The sequence below is a fragment of the Solanum verrucosum genome, unplaced genomic scaffold (genome assembly GCF_900185275.1).
Source record: "Solanum verrucosum unplaced genomic scaffold, falcon-dt-bn FXZP01000103.1, whole genome shotgun sequence".
Lineage (NCBI taxonomy): Eukaryota > Viridiplantae > Streptophyta > Magnoliopsida > Solanales > Solanaceae > Solanum > Solanum verrucosum.
In genome coordinates this window covers 2,472,202-2,489,416 of record NW_026020048.1, presented here as the reverse complement: position 1 = coordinate 2,489,416, position 17,215 = coordinate 2,472,202, and the positions used below count along the sequence as shown (strand labels likewise).

Here is a 17,215-nt window from a genome sequence, read left to right as displayed (position 1 = left end):
CAGTTCTCTCCAGAAATCTGCTTTGTCAAGATGAACCAATAAGATAAGAATAAAAAGAATGTCACTGATGCTTGGAAGATATTGAAGAAATTAGATAGGTAATTGCAAGAATGCCATATTTTAGTTTGAAATTCTTGAAATGTCTTCTGGGATCATGTTCTCATATCTTATTCTTTCTTATAGATTTCTTTTTCTAGGGTGAAAAAAATTGATATGTGTTTCGAGATCATGTCATTTAACTGATCCGCAAAAGGTGATAAATTACAATAGGTTGAGCTTAAGTTGTTTTCATTAACATAATAATGACATTTTGTCTCTTCTGTTGGACAAATGGTAGAGTGTTAAGAAAATGAAAAAGAAGGAACTTTTGTTTAAACTGGAAAAATATTCTGATACAAACGCGTGGCTCAGCACTGAGGTAATTGTGTCCTCTGTAGATAGTTAATTTGCTTGCTTTAGAGATGTACTATTTAGATAGCTAATTTGTTTGCTTAAGAGATGAAATAATGTTTATTAAATTCATATTTAATACAGTTAATAATTCTTTATTGCAGGTGCTTGAAAGTTTTTTGATATTTTGAGTCGCAAATTCAAAGATTCCTATTTCTACAGCGTCTTGCATTTCATATGTTAAATCTAACTGTCATCATGTATTTCCTTGGTAATGTACATCATCCATGTAAAGTAACTTCATTTCTTTGGTTCTAGATGTGTAGTATCGGCAATTTTCCTTCACAGGAGATAAATTTTAAAAAATTACACAAACATAATGAAAACCACAGAAAGGTAAGGAAAATAGACAAAATCTATGACACATGCTAAAGCATGAGTATAACTCCAGTTGTTTTTGTTTCATCAAGATTTTTCTTTCAATGCTGGTTGAGAATCACTTCTTTGGAGCATGTGCTGACCTGGAAAAAAAGAGTATTCACATTTTTGAATCCGTGTTTACATGCGTGGAATATTATAAGCCATTGATTTTTTTATTGGTATGTATTCAATTATCTATTGAAGTACGAATTATTTGAAATACTCAAACTAACATTATATTTTCAGATTCAATTATTGGAGAACTCTATTAATGCTTTCCAATTCAAAATAATCACGATGGGAAATAATCCATGTCAGTCTGATACTTTAAGTTGTGGAGTTTTTCTTTGCAAGTACTTTGAGTTTTATGCAAGGGGAGAAAAAATTCCTTTTGATCAGGTAAGTAGTGAAATCTCATTTATATGCTTCAAGAAGTATTTTTGTGGACACTTTCTTAGTAGTAATTTCTTTAAATTGGGTTTTCTTTTCCAGAGTAATGCTCAAATAGCACGATTCATCTTGTTATTTGAAGTGCAAAAGGAACAAATACTCACAAGTGTAGTTGTGTTGGGGATAAGCACAGGTAAAAAGCTTCTTATTTTGGATTTGAATGGTATTATGGCTGAAGTAATTTTAGTTAATGATAAATCACCAATAATATGTAACAAATATTTTCTTTTTCATTTTTAAGATGTCGTTCCCTCTTCTCCGGATCATAACATTTGCACTTCTCATGCGGATGTCGATAGAACTGTTGTTGCTGCCTCCTCTCAAGATATATCTTCTCCTTTGGGTAATCGTACTTGCGACTCCCAAGTGGATGCTTGCAAAGATGCCTCTCTTACGGGTGTTGGTGTTCCCTCTTCTCCGGATCATGGCATTTGCACCTCTCCTGCGGATGTAGATAGAAATGTTGTTGCTGCCTCCTTTCAAAATACATCTTCTCTTTTGGATAATCGTACTTGCGACTCCCAAGCGGATGCCTCTCCTGCGGATGTCGATAGAACTGTTCCTGCTGCGTCCTCTCAAGATACATTTTCATCTTTGGATAATCATACTTGCGACTCCCAAGTGGATGCTTGCAAAGTTGCCTCTCCTACGGGTGTCGGTGTTCCCTCTTCTCCGAATCATGACATTTGCGCCTCTCCTGCGAATGTAGATAGAACTGTTGTTGCTGTATATGTCCTTACTATGCCAAATATATATATTATACGGTCCTTAAGAATGATAGTTCCTGTCATTAGCATCATAATAAGATTTGATGATTCTATCATAATATGCAATTACAACAACAACGATTTTTTAACTCTAATATTTTTTCCTCCAACTAATATCGCTTCTATGACAGCGTTTTCATAAAAAAAAATTGGCATTTTTTTTGAAAAATCGCTGCCTTGGCAGCGTTTTCCATAAAAATAAAATTGAAAATCTTTTCTTAATTATTTTTTTTAAGTTTTATGAAAGAACAATTATTTAAAAAAAAAATTGCTGACAGGGAGCCTGATTCTATCCAAAATTTTGGACTCGACGTAGAAATCATCAAAATGAGGCACGAACTTTAATCGGTGTCGAATTAGGCAGCAATTTTCAGCCATTTAACAGCTTTTTATAAAAAAATATATATATATCTTGAAATCGCTGCCTTGGCTGCGATTTTGGTAGAAATATTCTTTTATTTTATTTTTTGAAATTTTTATCAACTAGTCAACATTTAATTTGACATCGATTAAAGTTCGTGCCTCATTTTGATGATTTTATGTCTAGTCCAAAATTTTGGGTGGAATCAAGTTCTCTGTTAGCAATTTTTAAAAAAAATAATTGTTCGTTCATAAAACTTAAAAAAAATAATTAAGAAAAGATTTTCAATTTTTTTTTATGGAAAACACTGCCAAGGCAGCGATTTTCCAAAAAAACTGCCAATTGTTTTTTTCTATGAAAACGCTGCCATAGCAGCGATATTAGTTGGAGGAAAACATATTAGAGTTAAAAAATCGTTGTTGTGCCAGCGGATTTAGTGGAAAAAAAAAGTAAAGAAAAATTGAACAAAAATCGCTGGCCTGGTAGCGATTTTATTTTTAACGGAGTACACGGCGTTAATATGTGTTAGAGGAAAATCAGGAGCGATTTTTCCCTTTTAATTTTAAAAAATTTGATGTGCTCTTTTGGAATTTTTGACAAATATTTTTGCTCTTTTGGCTCCGGACTCAATAAAATGACACCTACTGTAATAGTATAATATGGTCAAATATCCAATACTAGAAGTAAAAGTAATGATGCAAATTCTTAATCTGGAAAAACAAATTAGACTAATGTTAGGTGAGGTAATAGTAACCTTTCACACCGCCAAAGCGCCAAGTATATTATCCACTCCCAACAAAAATTAGCCTTTAAATTATAGTAGTATATGTTAAGTATTAGGTAAATATTTTTTACAGTATTCGTTATTCAAATTATATTTATAACCGAATATTTTTAAAATATAAAATTTGTAATTCTAAACATTAAACTGGTAACCTGCTAAAATTATAATTTTTTCATATTTTATGTTTTCTTCTTTAATTATGTATCACTAATCCTATCAAGTTTAACTTTTGTATATCGATAATATATAAATATATTGAAGAAGGAAAAAAAACAAAAAATAATAATAGAAAAACATCACAATCAAACTTGAAAGTGAAGTATGGGAAATTAAGAAGGGAAAAAGGGGCTGATAAAACAATAGGGTTATATGGTCCTGAAATTTCGGTTCCGAAAGTATAAAAAATTTGAGCCGTAGAATTTTAACAACACTAAAAGCTACATTTATTCCTCCTTAAAATGTGACGTGTCAGCCAATCAAACTTCACCATCATTTCCTATTAAATCTCATCCTTTATTAATAAGCAACCACAATCCATCGAAATATAACAATTCTTTCATTAATATTATAAAATGATAACGGTTGTGATGCAATGGTGAGATTATTTCATTTTTAACTAGAGGTCTTGAATTCGAGGCTTGAGCATATATAATTTTTTTATTGAGAGCGCTATCCCTAAACGAACCCTGTAATATGTGATCAAAAGTTAATCGGGCTTTAATATGGACTATAGACACTTTGTAGAAAAAAAAGTATTATAAAACGACCCTAGTAAACTTTTCTTTAATTAAAGATTTCTATTCGTTGGTTCTATTTTGATTAGACAAGAAGGTCAAGAAAAAAATATTTTTTAATTAAAGATATATTAAATTTACTAAAATGCTTCTTAATCTTATGTATTAAATAAGTAAAGTTGAAATATAAAAAATTCTAAAAAAGCATTCTTTTTGATATAGACAAATATAAAGCAGGACAAATAAATTGAAACAGAGAAAGAGTGTATATAATAATATAAGTAGGTGTAAAGTAGGGAAATAAAATAATAGTAAGAAAATTCGATCCAAAATTCCTTTAATCTTTTGTAGTCATAATTTAATTATATGCCCCTGATCTCTCTCCCTTTGCTTTGTCTAATCATCTTCTCTCTTTTTACAATGTCAACCAGATTCCGGTAGTTTCACCTCCCCACCCCCACCCCTATATTATACACCTATATATATAAATACAACTCTCAGTTCATAAATTCAGTTTCATGTAATACAAAACACACAAGTACTATATATTACGACTACTCGAGCTTTATTGAAGCTAAGGAGAAGAAGAGAGCAAAGAAGTTATAATTATTTACGAGAGTGAATAAAAACAAATAAGTTATGGCTGATGAATATCAAGCAAGTGTTTGTGGAGGAAACTGGTGGAATTCAAGTAGAAGTATATTTGGTTCATCACTATGTGCATCTTCAGTTCCTTTAGGGAACTCTAATTTTGCATGGACAAATGATCATTTGTTGGATATGAAATCTTCCTGTAGGTCTAACGATGAATCTGGTAATTCTGATGAATCTGTTGTTCTTCAAGAATTACCTAAACATGATTCCACTCTACAAATCTTGGGTATTGGCCTTAATTCTTCATCAACATCAGATCATAATAATTGGAGTCATACCTTGATGTAAGCATTTTTATTACTATATATATATTTCGTATTATTTTTAGTCTAAGTTGTTGTATGTATAATATTTGTATGAGATGAGTGAGAATTTATACAGTCGATCCTAAATTGATTGAGGTTGAAGAAGAAGTACTATACTAGTTATTGTTGTGAGATGATGGAGAAAAAAAGGGGAATAAAGGAGATATTCTTTCATTTCTATGGGGAAAAAAAGGGTTTCTTTTCTCTATAAAGGCTTAAAGAAGTCAATTTTGTTGTTTTTATTCATAACTTTTTTTTTCTTGAAATTTTGTATATGCAGGCATGGAAATGATAGGAGTGAAAGTAGTTATCCTTCAATACTACAAGAAGACCTAAATTCAAGCATGAATTACCAACAAGAAAGTGGGGTTGATTGTTCAAGCAACTCATTTAAACAAGATTTCACTTTAGGAATGAATCATCCAATCACTAGCTCAACTAATACTCATCATCATGATCAAATTTCTTCAACCTTTCCAATGAATTCATCTTTCTCTAATTATCCTTCAGCTTTACTTCAAACTTTATTTGATAATGATCCTCCTCCTCCTCAACAACAACAATTACAACAATCTTTGTTTGCTAATACTAATAACAACCAACCAATGAATTTCCCAACATCATCCTTAAACTACAGGCCAGATTTGAATGACTTTTCACCTTCTATGCCTAAATTCCCTAATTCCTTGTTGATACCAAAACAAAGTACACCTTCTGATCATTTTCCAAATTACTCTCTTAATGCTACCACTTCTCTCTACAATACTTCATCAGCCACATCCTTAAACAATATGCGCGGTAATCTTATGCATCCACAAATTCTCCAGTCACCAACATTTAACGAGAATTCCAGAGCTCCTAACGTTACTCCAAAGGTAAATACATACGAATTTAAGTTGCATACACTAAAAATCATAAATATTTTTTGCACCATCAATACAATTCAACTAGTACTGTTCATAGTATATAGTACTTAGTAAGTTTTATTCACTGACGATCTAAAAAGTATTTATACAATCAGATTATTGTTGTTAGGATAAAATGATTAATTGAGCATTTGTTTTTTTACAAAATTTTCAGTGTAAAGTTGAAGATTTAAGAGAATCGAGGGTGACTAAGAAAAGTGTGAATAATGAAGCAACATTGAAGAGGGCAAGAATAGAGACACCATCACCATTGCCAACTTTTAAGGTAAAGGACAAAAATATCTATGCAATCCAACTTTAGACTAAAGATTGAAGCTTTTTCTTTTAATAAGTAAAATGATTGCTTTGTCCAAAGAAATGGATGAGAATTTTTCAGCTTTTTTTGTTATCATCAGGTCAGAAAAGAGAAATTGGGGGACCGTATTACTGCTCTCCAGCAATTGGTTTCACCTTTCGGAAAGGTAAATATTTCGATTTTTTCCAACTAACAAAATTATCATCATTTTTTTTTAATTAATAACTCTAATTATTTTAATTTCAGACTGATACAGCTTCAGTTCTCCATGAAGCTATTGAGTACATCAAGTTTCTCCATGATCAAGTCAATGTACGTTAATTACTCAAATTAATAAATAATGATTCAAGAAAACTCAAATTAAACTAATTACATGTTCTTTGTTTTTATTTAATTTCAGGCTCTTAGTACTCCTTATTTGAAAAATGGATCAACCACTCAACACCAACAGGTAAAACATATCGATAAATTAAATCTTAGCTACTTACTAAATGTGACATACATGTAGTTATCTTTTAAGTGACGTAAAAATGTTATTGACAGATTGTTGATAAGGTTAAGGAAGAAGATTTGAGGAGCCGAGGATTGTGCCTGGTACCGATATCGAGTACTTTTCCAGTAGCAACTGAAACTAGTACAGATTTTTGGACTCCAAATTTTGGTGGTACGTTCAGGTAGAGACGAAGTGATTTCATTTTTAGGTAAGAAAAGGGAAAGTGAGTATTGACAGCCAATGCTAGCTGGGCCATATCTACAGGCAGAATGATGTGTTGGTAGGCTAAGTACATGATTATAGAGAAGATTAAGTGTAGAGCTGTAATGACATTAATTAATTAATAATCGGCTTGGATTAGGAACAGGAACAAGTGCTAAATTTAGCTAAGACTACACATTTGTGTTTATGTTTTATGTAACTTGTTGTTTTAATTTGTTGCTCTTGGTTGGGCTGAATTTAGCACATCATAAGGAACTTTTTGTTCCTGTTTCTAAATATTTATATATTTAAAATGGTCGTATGAGTTATCATGACTTCTCTTTCTTTTTCCTTGTTGTTCTTTTCCCACTCTTTAATTTATCTATGAATCAATAAATGAGGTTTCATGTTTAAATTTGAGTGAAGACAAAAATATTACTATGTAATTTTTTCTTATCTGTTTATGTCTTGATAGACAGAGTATTATTGCTGATCTGAGTGGGAGATAGTTGGTATTTTATTGAATCAGTTGAGATGCGTGTAAATTAATTCAAACTTCACGATTATAAAAAAGAAATTTAAACAAAAATAGAAAATTCATAGCTTTTGATTTGTTTAGAATTTGTAATGTAATGTGTGTAGTGGAAGTCAGAGGGGGAGTCCCACTGATTATACTTTTAGGATAATCTCTGAGAATTCTTGTTTTCAAGCTAGTGGGTCGGGTCGGGCATAACCCACTATTTATAACCATTTTTATGTGATTCAAATTGTCTTGGCGGCCATACTACACAACCCCCCTACCCCCCCACCACAAAACCTATGGCTTACACCAAACTAAAAATCCTACTTGAACAACCATGGAATATGAAAAGTCTTATTAATTTAATTTATTTATATAAGTACTATATAATTATTTGGTGCAGAAATTCTATCCTTTCTTTAAGCTAGATTAGGTTTAGCTTTAAAGTTTTCTTGTCATATTCTAAACACATAATTCATCTTTAAATATTTTAGAAGAAATCCTACAAGTCATATTTTCCCAGCCAGCTTGAAGGATTTAACGTCTTCTCCAACTTTATATATTCTGGGTGACTCAAATCTTTAACTTGCTATTTTCTTTGTTCACTTTTAATTGTCTACTATATTAAAGATAGACAATAGTTATCGTCCAGTTTTACTTGTTCAGTTTAGAAAATTCAAGAACTAATTTATCTCTTAGTTTCTAATTATCCTTAGTTTAGAAAAGATTAAAGTTACCTCACATAAGACAATTTAATGTTAAATTGTGTGTATCACCATTCTTAAGGTATTATCAGTAACGATTTAGTTGGTCCTACTGAAAGATTTTCTATTATTTGAACGTTTGTAGATATATTATAAAATAGGATTTAGACATAATGCATGTTAAGCAAAGTAATTAACGTGTTGAAGTTTAATAATAAGTTGATCCACCCCACCTTTTACATCTCAAATAGTACAGATATATAGGATAGTTAATAATTGTTGGAGACGAATTAAATAATGATTTATCAATAATCGGATTAACTAATAATAATAATAAGTGGAAGTAGATGACTTGAGAATAATTATGAAGTTAAATAAGTGGACTGAATTAAAATGAAGACTTCAGGAAAGTGAGAATGAAACGTTTTCTAAACGTTAAAGGGCCTAAGATAATAGTAATTATATTTTCTTAGTCGTGATGGTGTTCCGTTTATGAATGTCAAAAACGTGACATGGCTTTTATAAGATTATTATACTTTCATATGTCTTTTTAAATAGATATTATTATAATTTATAGTATTTTTAATTTGTTTGTCCTACATTCTTTTTAGTTCATTTGAAAAAAAATGTCTTTTTCTTTTTTAACAACTTTTTAATTTCAAATTTAATTTATACGTGACATGTTTGAGACCCTAAAATTAAAGGATATTTTATAAATATATTTGATATATCTTTAATTTAAGACCATGCGATACAAAAATCTTCATTACTTTCTTAAATTCAGTGTTAAGTCAAAATATGACAAACATATAATAGAAAAAAACAACTAGAAATGAAGGAAATAAACTTTATTTTGAAGAATTAATAGATTCTGCGTTAAATAAACGGCCAAAGTTAAAAAAAATTAAATCTCAAGCTGAAAGTGTAAGATTGAGGTAGTAATGTTTTACCCCATATATATTGCTCAGACTTAAAATATCAATCGATAGTTGTCAAATACTTTTAAAATAGTACTCTCTCTATTCGTCCTATATTAATCGATCATCCTACTAAATAATTATTTCTTATTAGTTGTCCACCCTATTAAATTAAGAAAATATTAATTGAAATTTTCTTATATTACTTACGATTAATTCTTTTTATAAGTGTTCACATTTGTTTGTAAAATTTCCTATTTTTTAAGGGGTGAATTAGTAATTTTTTTTTTATTTCTTAATATATGTATAAAAGAAAAATGATCAACTAATATAAAATTAAGAGAATATAGTTTAACAAATCTGACCCGAGTACAATAATTTTAGAGAGTTTGAACCACGTAAATTGACCCCTATTTATGCTTGCGTATCTTTAATTGAGAAGCTTAAACTTGAAGAATCCCTATGACAAGCGACTCATCAAAAGAAATCAAAAGAAAAAAATAACTTTAGTTGATTAGTAGTATCTCTAGCAATCAACTTTTATAATTTATGACAATTGAATTGATCGGTTGATGGCTATTATACCAAACCTTAGAACATCAGGATCTGTACCTTTGTTCTTCACTTATCCATCCACAGACTAAAATATCTTATATACTTTCTTGGACATATATATATGAGGTTATTATTTATTTATTATGATTTTGATTCCACTGTTATTGACCATAACTAGTATTATAGCTAATGGTTCGATAATACAATATGGAGAGGGTGTAATGATGTTGTTGGGCCGAGTTGATATCTCATATGGTCACTCAACTAATACTTCTTTTCACAGAAAGTCACTCAATTTTCATTTATAACCTCAAAGTTACTCAATTATGGAATTTCCTCACAGGAAGTCACTCAACTAATAGTTATTTTCATAGAAAGTCACTCAACTTTCTTTTGTAACTCCAAAGTCATTAAACTATGAATATTTTACTTACAAAGTCACTCAACTATTGATATTTCATTTAGAAAGTCACCCAACCAATTTAAATATGTTTTCATTAAAATTTGTTGAAAAATATTTATTTTTTAAAAATAATAATAAGATGCTCATTTTAATTATTTTATTAAAACATAATTTTTGTTTTAAACTAATTTCTTAAAAAATAATAAGATTCTCATTTTAATTATTTTTTAAAATTTATTGAAACACAATTTTTATTTTAAACTGATTTCTTAACAAAAACAAATAGTAAGATACTCATTTTAATTATTTTATTTAATTTTGTTTAAATACCAATTTATTAAAACGATTTTTAAAATAAAAATGTTATGCTGCCAGGCACCAGCACTAGTAACGGTGGATACAGTGCAATACATCATTTTCGATTAAAAAAATGCTACCGTGTAAATCTTATTATTTTTGTATTAGGTTCACAATAGTTATTATTTCTCTAAAAAATAGTTTGAAACAATAATTGTATTTCAACAAAATTTAATGAAAATATATTTAAATTGATTGGGTGACTTTCTAAAAGAAATATAAATAGTTGAGTGACTTTGTAGGTAAAATATTCATAGTTGAGTGACTTTGAAGTTATAAAAGAAAATTGAGTGACTTTCTATGAAAAGAACTATTAGTTGAGTGACTTTCTGTGAGAAAAATCCATAGTTGAGTGACTTTGGAGATATAAATGAAACTTGAGTGACTTTCTGTGAAAAAAAATATAAGTTGAGTGACCATATGAGATATTAACTCATTGGGCCCGACTTATTACTGATTTATGGAGTACTGAATTACTATCTTTATTCGTAAGCTAGAAGTCAGAGGTATACATATACAAAATAAAAAGCCTATGGGCTTTGGTGATCATCAAGTACCTATAGCTTTGTGACACCTATAGATAAAAGTTAGTGCGCTTTGATGATCAGAAATATTCGGATGATCTAATTGGCACTCTGTGAATCTCAGATTAGCCAATGAATCTTGATGATAGGCGTGCAAAAAAACTTAGTTTTGAGAGAAAGATCATAATTAAGTGCACGAACAAAATCTCACATAAAAAAAGCTATATATATAAAAAATATAAGAATACTCTTAATAATTTGAGACCTTTTAAAATAAATCATGTAGACTGGAACTATGTTAGAAATATTTTTGAATTGATTTAGCCGGCCCACACCTTTTGAAAAAGGTGAGGTGGGCTTGTCATGAATGAATAGAGAATAGAAGAACATGACTGGGCTCTGGATCATCACAATATGAGATCCCCCTACAATATATCTCCAAGATATTATTACTCCTATAACTTAGAGGAATAGTTTTGGAAAAACAGAAAAGAAGGAATAGTATATATATACAGAGGAAAAAAAAAGCATCATTTGATGTTAATAAAGTATATAGATGTTTGAGTAGTCTGACTTTAGTAGGCAAAGATGGTAGCTTTTTTTTCTTGTTTTGGCTAATCATTGCAAAGTTCTCTTAGACTCTCTTCAAGCATAAGTTTAATTTTCATAAAAAGTTCATTTGCTTTCTTCAACTTTGAATCACATCTTCAAGTACTTTCCCACTGAGAATTAATTGGAATATATAGCCATCAAAACATTAATATAATTCTGCCCTACCTACATTTTTACTGTTCCAACATGTTAAACACTAGCTCGCGATTGACGGTTGGAAAATCATACCGTGCAAATTAATTAGGCAGAACTAATTTTTTTTATATATATACTTTTGAATCCCCTCGATAGAAGAAAAGTGTTCAGTGTAACTAAGATAGTTCTTGTAAAGATATGGTACCTGGACCTAACTCAATCCCAATAACTAGTTCATGAGGGAATGATTGCCTAAGTCCATATAAAGAGACCATCAGCGCATTCCCAACAAATGTGAGACTTTTACCCACTCTAACACCCCCCTTCACGCCCATGCCCAACTGGAGCATGGACCGAGAGTCCAAACGAGGATGTACCTGACTCTAATACCATGTAAATATATGACATCTGAGCCTAACTCAACTCCAAAAGTTAGCTCAAAAAGGGTGGATTGCATATGTTCATACAAGGAGACCATCAGTCCATTTCCCGATCAATATAGATTTTTACCCACTCTAACTTCTAAAACTATTTTAGGTCATACGTTCAAAAAAATTAAATCTTCTTGTTGAAATATCTCGCTTCATCATCGGTGAGAAGGAAATATTACTCTCTCTAATCTCTAATCCAACATAAATGAAATGTTAGGGGTATGACACACCTTTAAGAAATATATTTAAGGACATTAATTAAAGGACAATTTCTGAGTATTATCCTTTGATTCTTCTCAAGCTCTTCTTAAAAGTAAAAATAGTCATTTTTTTAAAATTTAAAAGTAGTTCAAAACCCCCCATTAAAAAGAAGAACAATTCTGGAAAAATAATAATTATACATTCTTAAACTTTGAAAAATTCATTCATTTTAGACCATATAAAATGTTAACAATTCATTTATGTTGAATTCGCTATTAGAAAACGTGAAATTTATCGAAAATCTCCAGCTAATCCATCCCTAAAAAACTCCTATTAATTTGCAAGTTCACTTCTCTTTTCGATTTACGTATTAATTTGGGAACCTTGTGGACGGTTGTAGTGGATGGGATTTACTTAGTTGAGTGCAACTTAATTGGCAAGTTTACTTCTCTTTTCAACAATTAAGTATTATTCCTTTATGTCTTAATTTGTTTGTCTAAAGTGTGTGTAATGTACCAAAATGATATTTGAATTTTATGATAGTAAATATGTCATATAGGATGTTAAATTAAGAGTTACTCAATATGAAAAGTGGTATTCCTTCCGTCTCAATTATGTGACATTTTTTGAATTTTGAGATTCAAATAAGTTTATCTTTGACTGTTAATTTTTTAAATATTTTGAATTGTCAATTATCGTGAATTATAGTACTTTTCACGTAGTTTATAAATATATAAGTTTCATTTATATTTTTTTTAAAGATTTCGTGCGCAAATTTCCGGTCAAACTTAAACGGTTTGACTCTCGAAAAATGAAAAGTGTCACATAAATTAGGACAGAGAGAGTATTTTTAAAAAACAGACTAAAAACAAAAATAAAACAACAAATTGAAATAAACGAATAATATATATATATATATATATATATATATATATATGTATTATTATTATTATTATTTTTTATTATTATTATTTTTTTTATTTTTTTTTGGGATTGGGTCTAGTCCAGGCATATGTGCTATGATTTCACTATAGATGAATGCAAAGAATAAGACCAATAACTTTGCTCCTCCTTGGGGCTTGGACCCTTTTTCTTTCACTTTTGTGGTTTGTAGTTCATTAGCAGGCCAACAATTAAGCCCAAATAAAATTCTACCATGCTTATATATTAGTTAGAGAATTTTACACTTATTAACGAAATAAGATTTCAAATTTTTTTTTTTTATAGATTTTTCAATTAATCACTCAAAATATTAGATAAAAACTATAATAATTTAAGAAAAACAAAATTTCTTTAGTTTTAAACTTCAAAATTTATGAAACTTGATCCCTCCCAATCTTCCTAATGTTAGAGATACAAAATAAGTTTATTAGAAGTTTAGAACTGAACCAAACTTTCATCGTAGAAAAGCAAATAAAAGATTTTCACAACAAGAATCGAGAATGAAGTTTTCGTTCGGTATATACTGCTTGGAAGTGTGGAATATGTCTCATTGACAGTGAGAGTAGACTCGAATTTCTAACTTGTATATTATGATCTTATATAAACGAAGTGTGTAAATTATCCCATCTTATATTATAATCTTCTAGAAGAGGGAACACCAAAATAAATAGAATAACTTGTAAGGAGAAAGCCTTAACATTTAAAAGGCTGCAAGTTGCCGCCACCAATTATTAAAGTGGTTGTTTTTATTGAAATCCTTCTACAAGTCATGCTGAAAATAATGTGTCCAGCAGACTTTAGAGACAATAGGAAATGAACAAGGTAGAGATAAAAAAAAGTGAATGAGGAGATCAATTTCACTTGGGAATAGAGTTAACTTGGTAAATGATACCTTGTATATATGGTATATTATAAGAGTTTAAACGACGCTTATTTTGGGACGAAGGAGTATTCAATATTAAAGCTAACTGTTGCTTCTTAAGCAAACAAGGTAGCAACATATGTTTCATAACACAAAAATTTGTAGTTTGAGCCAACTTATTGGGATTGGACCACACCAATCTTCTTATCAAATGGACATAGGAGTACAATTATTGGGGGGTAGGGGGTTGGGGGAGAGGGAGAGAGAGAGAGAGAGAGAGAGATAAAGAGATTGTTGCTGTAGCCATTGATTATGAAATGAGAAAAAAAATTAAGTATGATTCATAGAACATGTAAACCAACCTCTGTAAACTGTGATAGACACTGACCAATGACCCTATATATATGCTGATATAATAGGTAATAATCACTTATTGTTTGTAGTAGGAATGCAACTTAAAACAAGAGTATATTAGACATAGGAAAAAAAAATGGAACAGCAGAATGCAATAGGACATGAGTTTGTAGTGAAACAATCAAGCAGAGCCTTTGAGCTTCTTTGCGATGGTGGCAATGTGTTTTCCCTGGTGGAAAGCTTGCTCCAGTTCAAGATCTGTTGGCTGTCTAGAGCCATCTCCAGCAAAAGTTCCTGCCCCATAAGGACTTCCACCTTTAATCTGCTCCATCTCGAACATGCCAGCACCAAATGTGTAACCGATTGGGACAAAGATCATTCCATGGTGAACAAGCTGAGTAATTGCTGTCAACCTGCAGATTTATTGAGTTTAATGTAAAAGTTTCAATTAGAATTTTCAAATCACAAGTCAAGCTCAAAATGTGAAAGTCTTTTGAGGAGAAGGGACTAACGCAGTAGTCTCTTGGCCACCTCCTTGAGAGCCAGTACTGTAGAAAAGGCCTGCTGGCTTGCCTGCAAGCTGCTGAGTTCTCCAGAGACCACCAGTGGCATCAAGAAATGCCTTGAACTGAGCAGCCATCATCCCAAATCTTGTTGGGAATCCAAACACAAAGCCGTCAGCTTCAGCAAGGTCATTGGGTGTGATAATTGGTGCATCGCCTTTTGCTGGTCCACCCATCTTTCCAAGAACCTCTTCTGAAAGAGTTTCTGGTACCTGTGCCATTCACAAATCAACAACAGAACACAGAAGTGATATACATCCATTAGTTTTTTCTTCTTTCATCTCCAAATCCCTCTAAAGGAGCACTGTTCAAAATATGGAATCAATCATAGGAATCAAGAAATCAAGGAAAAGTTAGTCACAAGTGAAATTGAGAAAAGACAATTCAACTATATGGTTCTTTGTCTAACTTCATTGACTCCATTAAACAATTACTGTAGTAGTCAAACTAGGAATAACACTATGGCAAATGTCAAGACAATAATTTCTCAGCAGGATTTTAAGGAAAGGGTATGACTCTAGAGATTCCACACTATCAATGATTAATGTATAACACTTTAGGAGACATCCTATTTGCAAAGTCAAAATCACATAACTTCTTCAATTCTCAGGGATAAAAAAATTCTCTAACTCATTCACATTAATAACATATTAAACTGAAATGTAAACAGACCTGCCATAGTTTGGCTTCTACACCTTCAACTGATGCGGCTCCTTTCTTTATCTCTTGTGCTAGCTTCTCAACATGTCCATACATGGAGTAGTAACTGCATTAATTTATACTTTTCACCATTAGCTTTACAAGCCCCAAACATGAAAATCAAATTAATCATACAAACCATTCTACTTTTGGAGACAATTTTTGGGGGGTTTATAAGACTTCACAGCATCAGATGAGTGTATGAGACACACAAAAGTTGACTTTAAATTGGATAAGAATCACAGATCAGATTGGAACAGTCGCAAGAAATCCAGTAAAATAACACCAAATACATTCTGGATGAAGACATCAGGCACTAGAATCCAACTTCACCGAAGTCTTCTAGAGATAAAACAGGAACAAAAGATGGCACAAGCCAGAACTTAGCACTCAATAAACACAAATCATCCAATGAGACATGTTCTGGAAATTTGTAGGAGAACTTCTTTACCAATAGGAATCTTGAAGCTAATCAGCAAAATCATTTAGTACCAAAGAAAATATCAACAACTCCGTCTTGATGTTCCAAAGTTGATATTTTTCAATTTCAAGAATGTCATTTCATAAAGACTAGCAATAGAGCAACTAACCAAACCCCAGTGAATTAGTTGGTAAATCATTTTCATAAAAACCTTTTAGTAAGCACATATTTTCCTACCTTAGATCAAGACAACAAACACTTGTAGAAGTAGATAGGGTGATATTATTTTTTTAATTTCAAGAATGTCATTTCATAAAAAAGACAAAACAAAAATACCTAACCAACAACTCCTGCAACAATTAATTGGCTATATCATTTTCATAACAATCTTCCAATAAACTACAAATTTCCTACCTTTAGATCAACACAACAAACACTGGAAACAACTGGTACCTTCCCATACAATCTCTTCAACAAGATCATCCATCAATTAATCATTGGAAAGCAAATCTTGTAAAGCCTTAGGACAATATCCCCACATATATAATAAGAATAGAACATAAAGACAGAGTCTTTACCAGCACACATACATGGCAAACATCAAGAACCAAGAATCTATCAGCCCAGATCACATTAACAAAAAATAAATCATACCCACAATTCATTTCACTCTAAACATCAAAACAAGAACCCCAAACTCAAAAATATATTTTTTGTTTATATATAAAAAAAAAACAGAACATGCATAAAAACAAGAAGATATAAATGTAGAACAAGATGGATTGCTTACACAATGTAGACTTTGGTTGCCATTGAAAGGGAAAGTAGTAGGTAGATAAATGAGTTGTTGGAATAGAAAAGAAATGAAAGAGGATGGTGATGGAATGGAATGGGAAGAGAGTGGGGAGGCAATTGCTGCTTATATAGTGGGGGAACCCAAATAACCCCAAAATTAAGAGTTGACCATTTTCAATTTTGGTTAATTAGAGGCTATCTCAGGTTTATGTGGATTACTTAGGGGTAATTATGTCATTTGTTCACTCATTTATTTGATTTGCTAATAGGTTGTTGATGTCACGCCCATCATCATTATCGTAATAATTATACTTTTTTAAAATTATTATTATTTCTTTGTTTTTAATATTCTAGTTCAATTTCTTATTCTTCATTATTGAGGGGGGAAAAGAAAGACAAGTGCAAAGGAAAATTTGAAGAAAAAAAAAAAGTAACAGAAA

General features: G+C 30.9%; 2 protein-coding genes across 2 annotated transcripts; one reads left to right on the top strand and one right to left on the bottom strand.

The window, feature by feature from the left end:
* The first annotated feature begins 4,518 nt into the window (after nt 1-4,518).
* LOC125821844 (transcription factor bHLH112-like) lies at nt 4,519-6,843 on the top strand. The gene is made up of 7 exons (XM_049501208.1): nt 4,519-4,844; nt 5,146-5,740; nt 5,946-6,056; nt 6,187-6,252; nt 6,333-6,398; nt 6,487-6,537; nt 6,630-6,843. Exons 1-7 carry the CDS (start codon nt 4,546-4,548, stop codon nt 6,762-6,764), a joined length of 1,323 nt encoding a protein of 440 aa, XP_049357165.1. The 5' UTR covers nt 4,519-4,545; the 3' UTR covers nt 6,765-6,843.
* Nucleotides 6,844-14,226: 7,383 nt separating this feature from the next.
* Nucleotides 14,227-16,938, bottom strand: LOC125821856 (probable NAD(P)H dehydrogenase (quinone) FQR1-like 1). The gene is made up of 4 exons (XM_049501218.1): nt 16,771-16,938; nt 15,533-15,626; nt 14,810-15,072; nt 14,227-14,710 (listed from the first exon to the last, which is right to left on the bottom strand). The coding sequence occupies exons 1-4, from the start codon at nt 16,791-16,793 to the stop codon at nt 14,479-14,481; spliced, it is 612 nt and encodes a 203-aa protein (XP_049357175.1). The 5' UTR covers nt 16,794-16,938; the 3' UTR covers nt 14,227-14,478.
* Between the last annotated feature and the right edge of the window lie 277 nt (nt 16,939-17,215).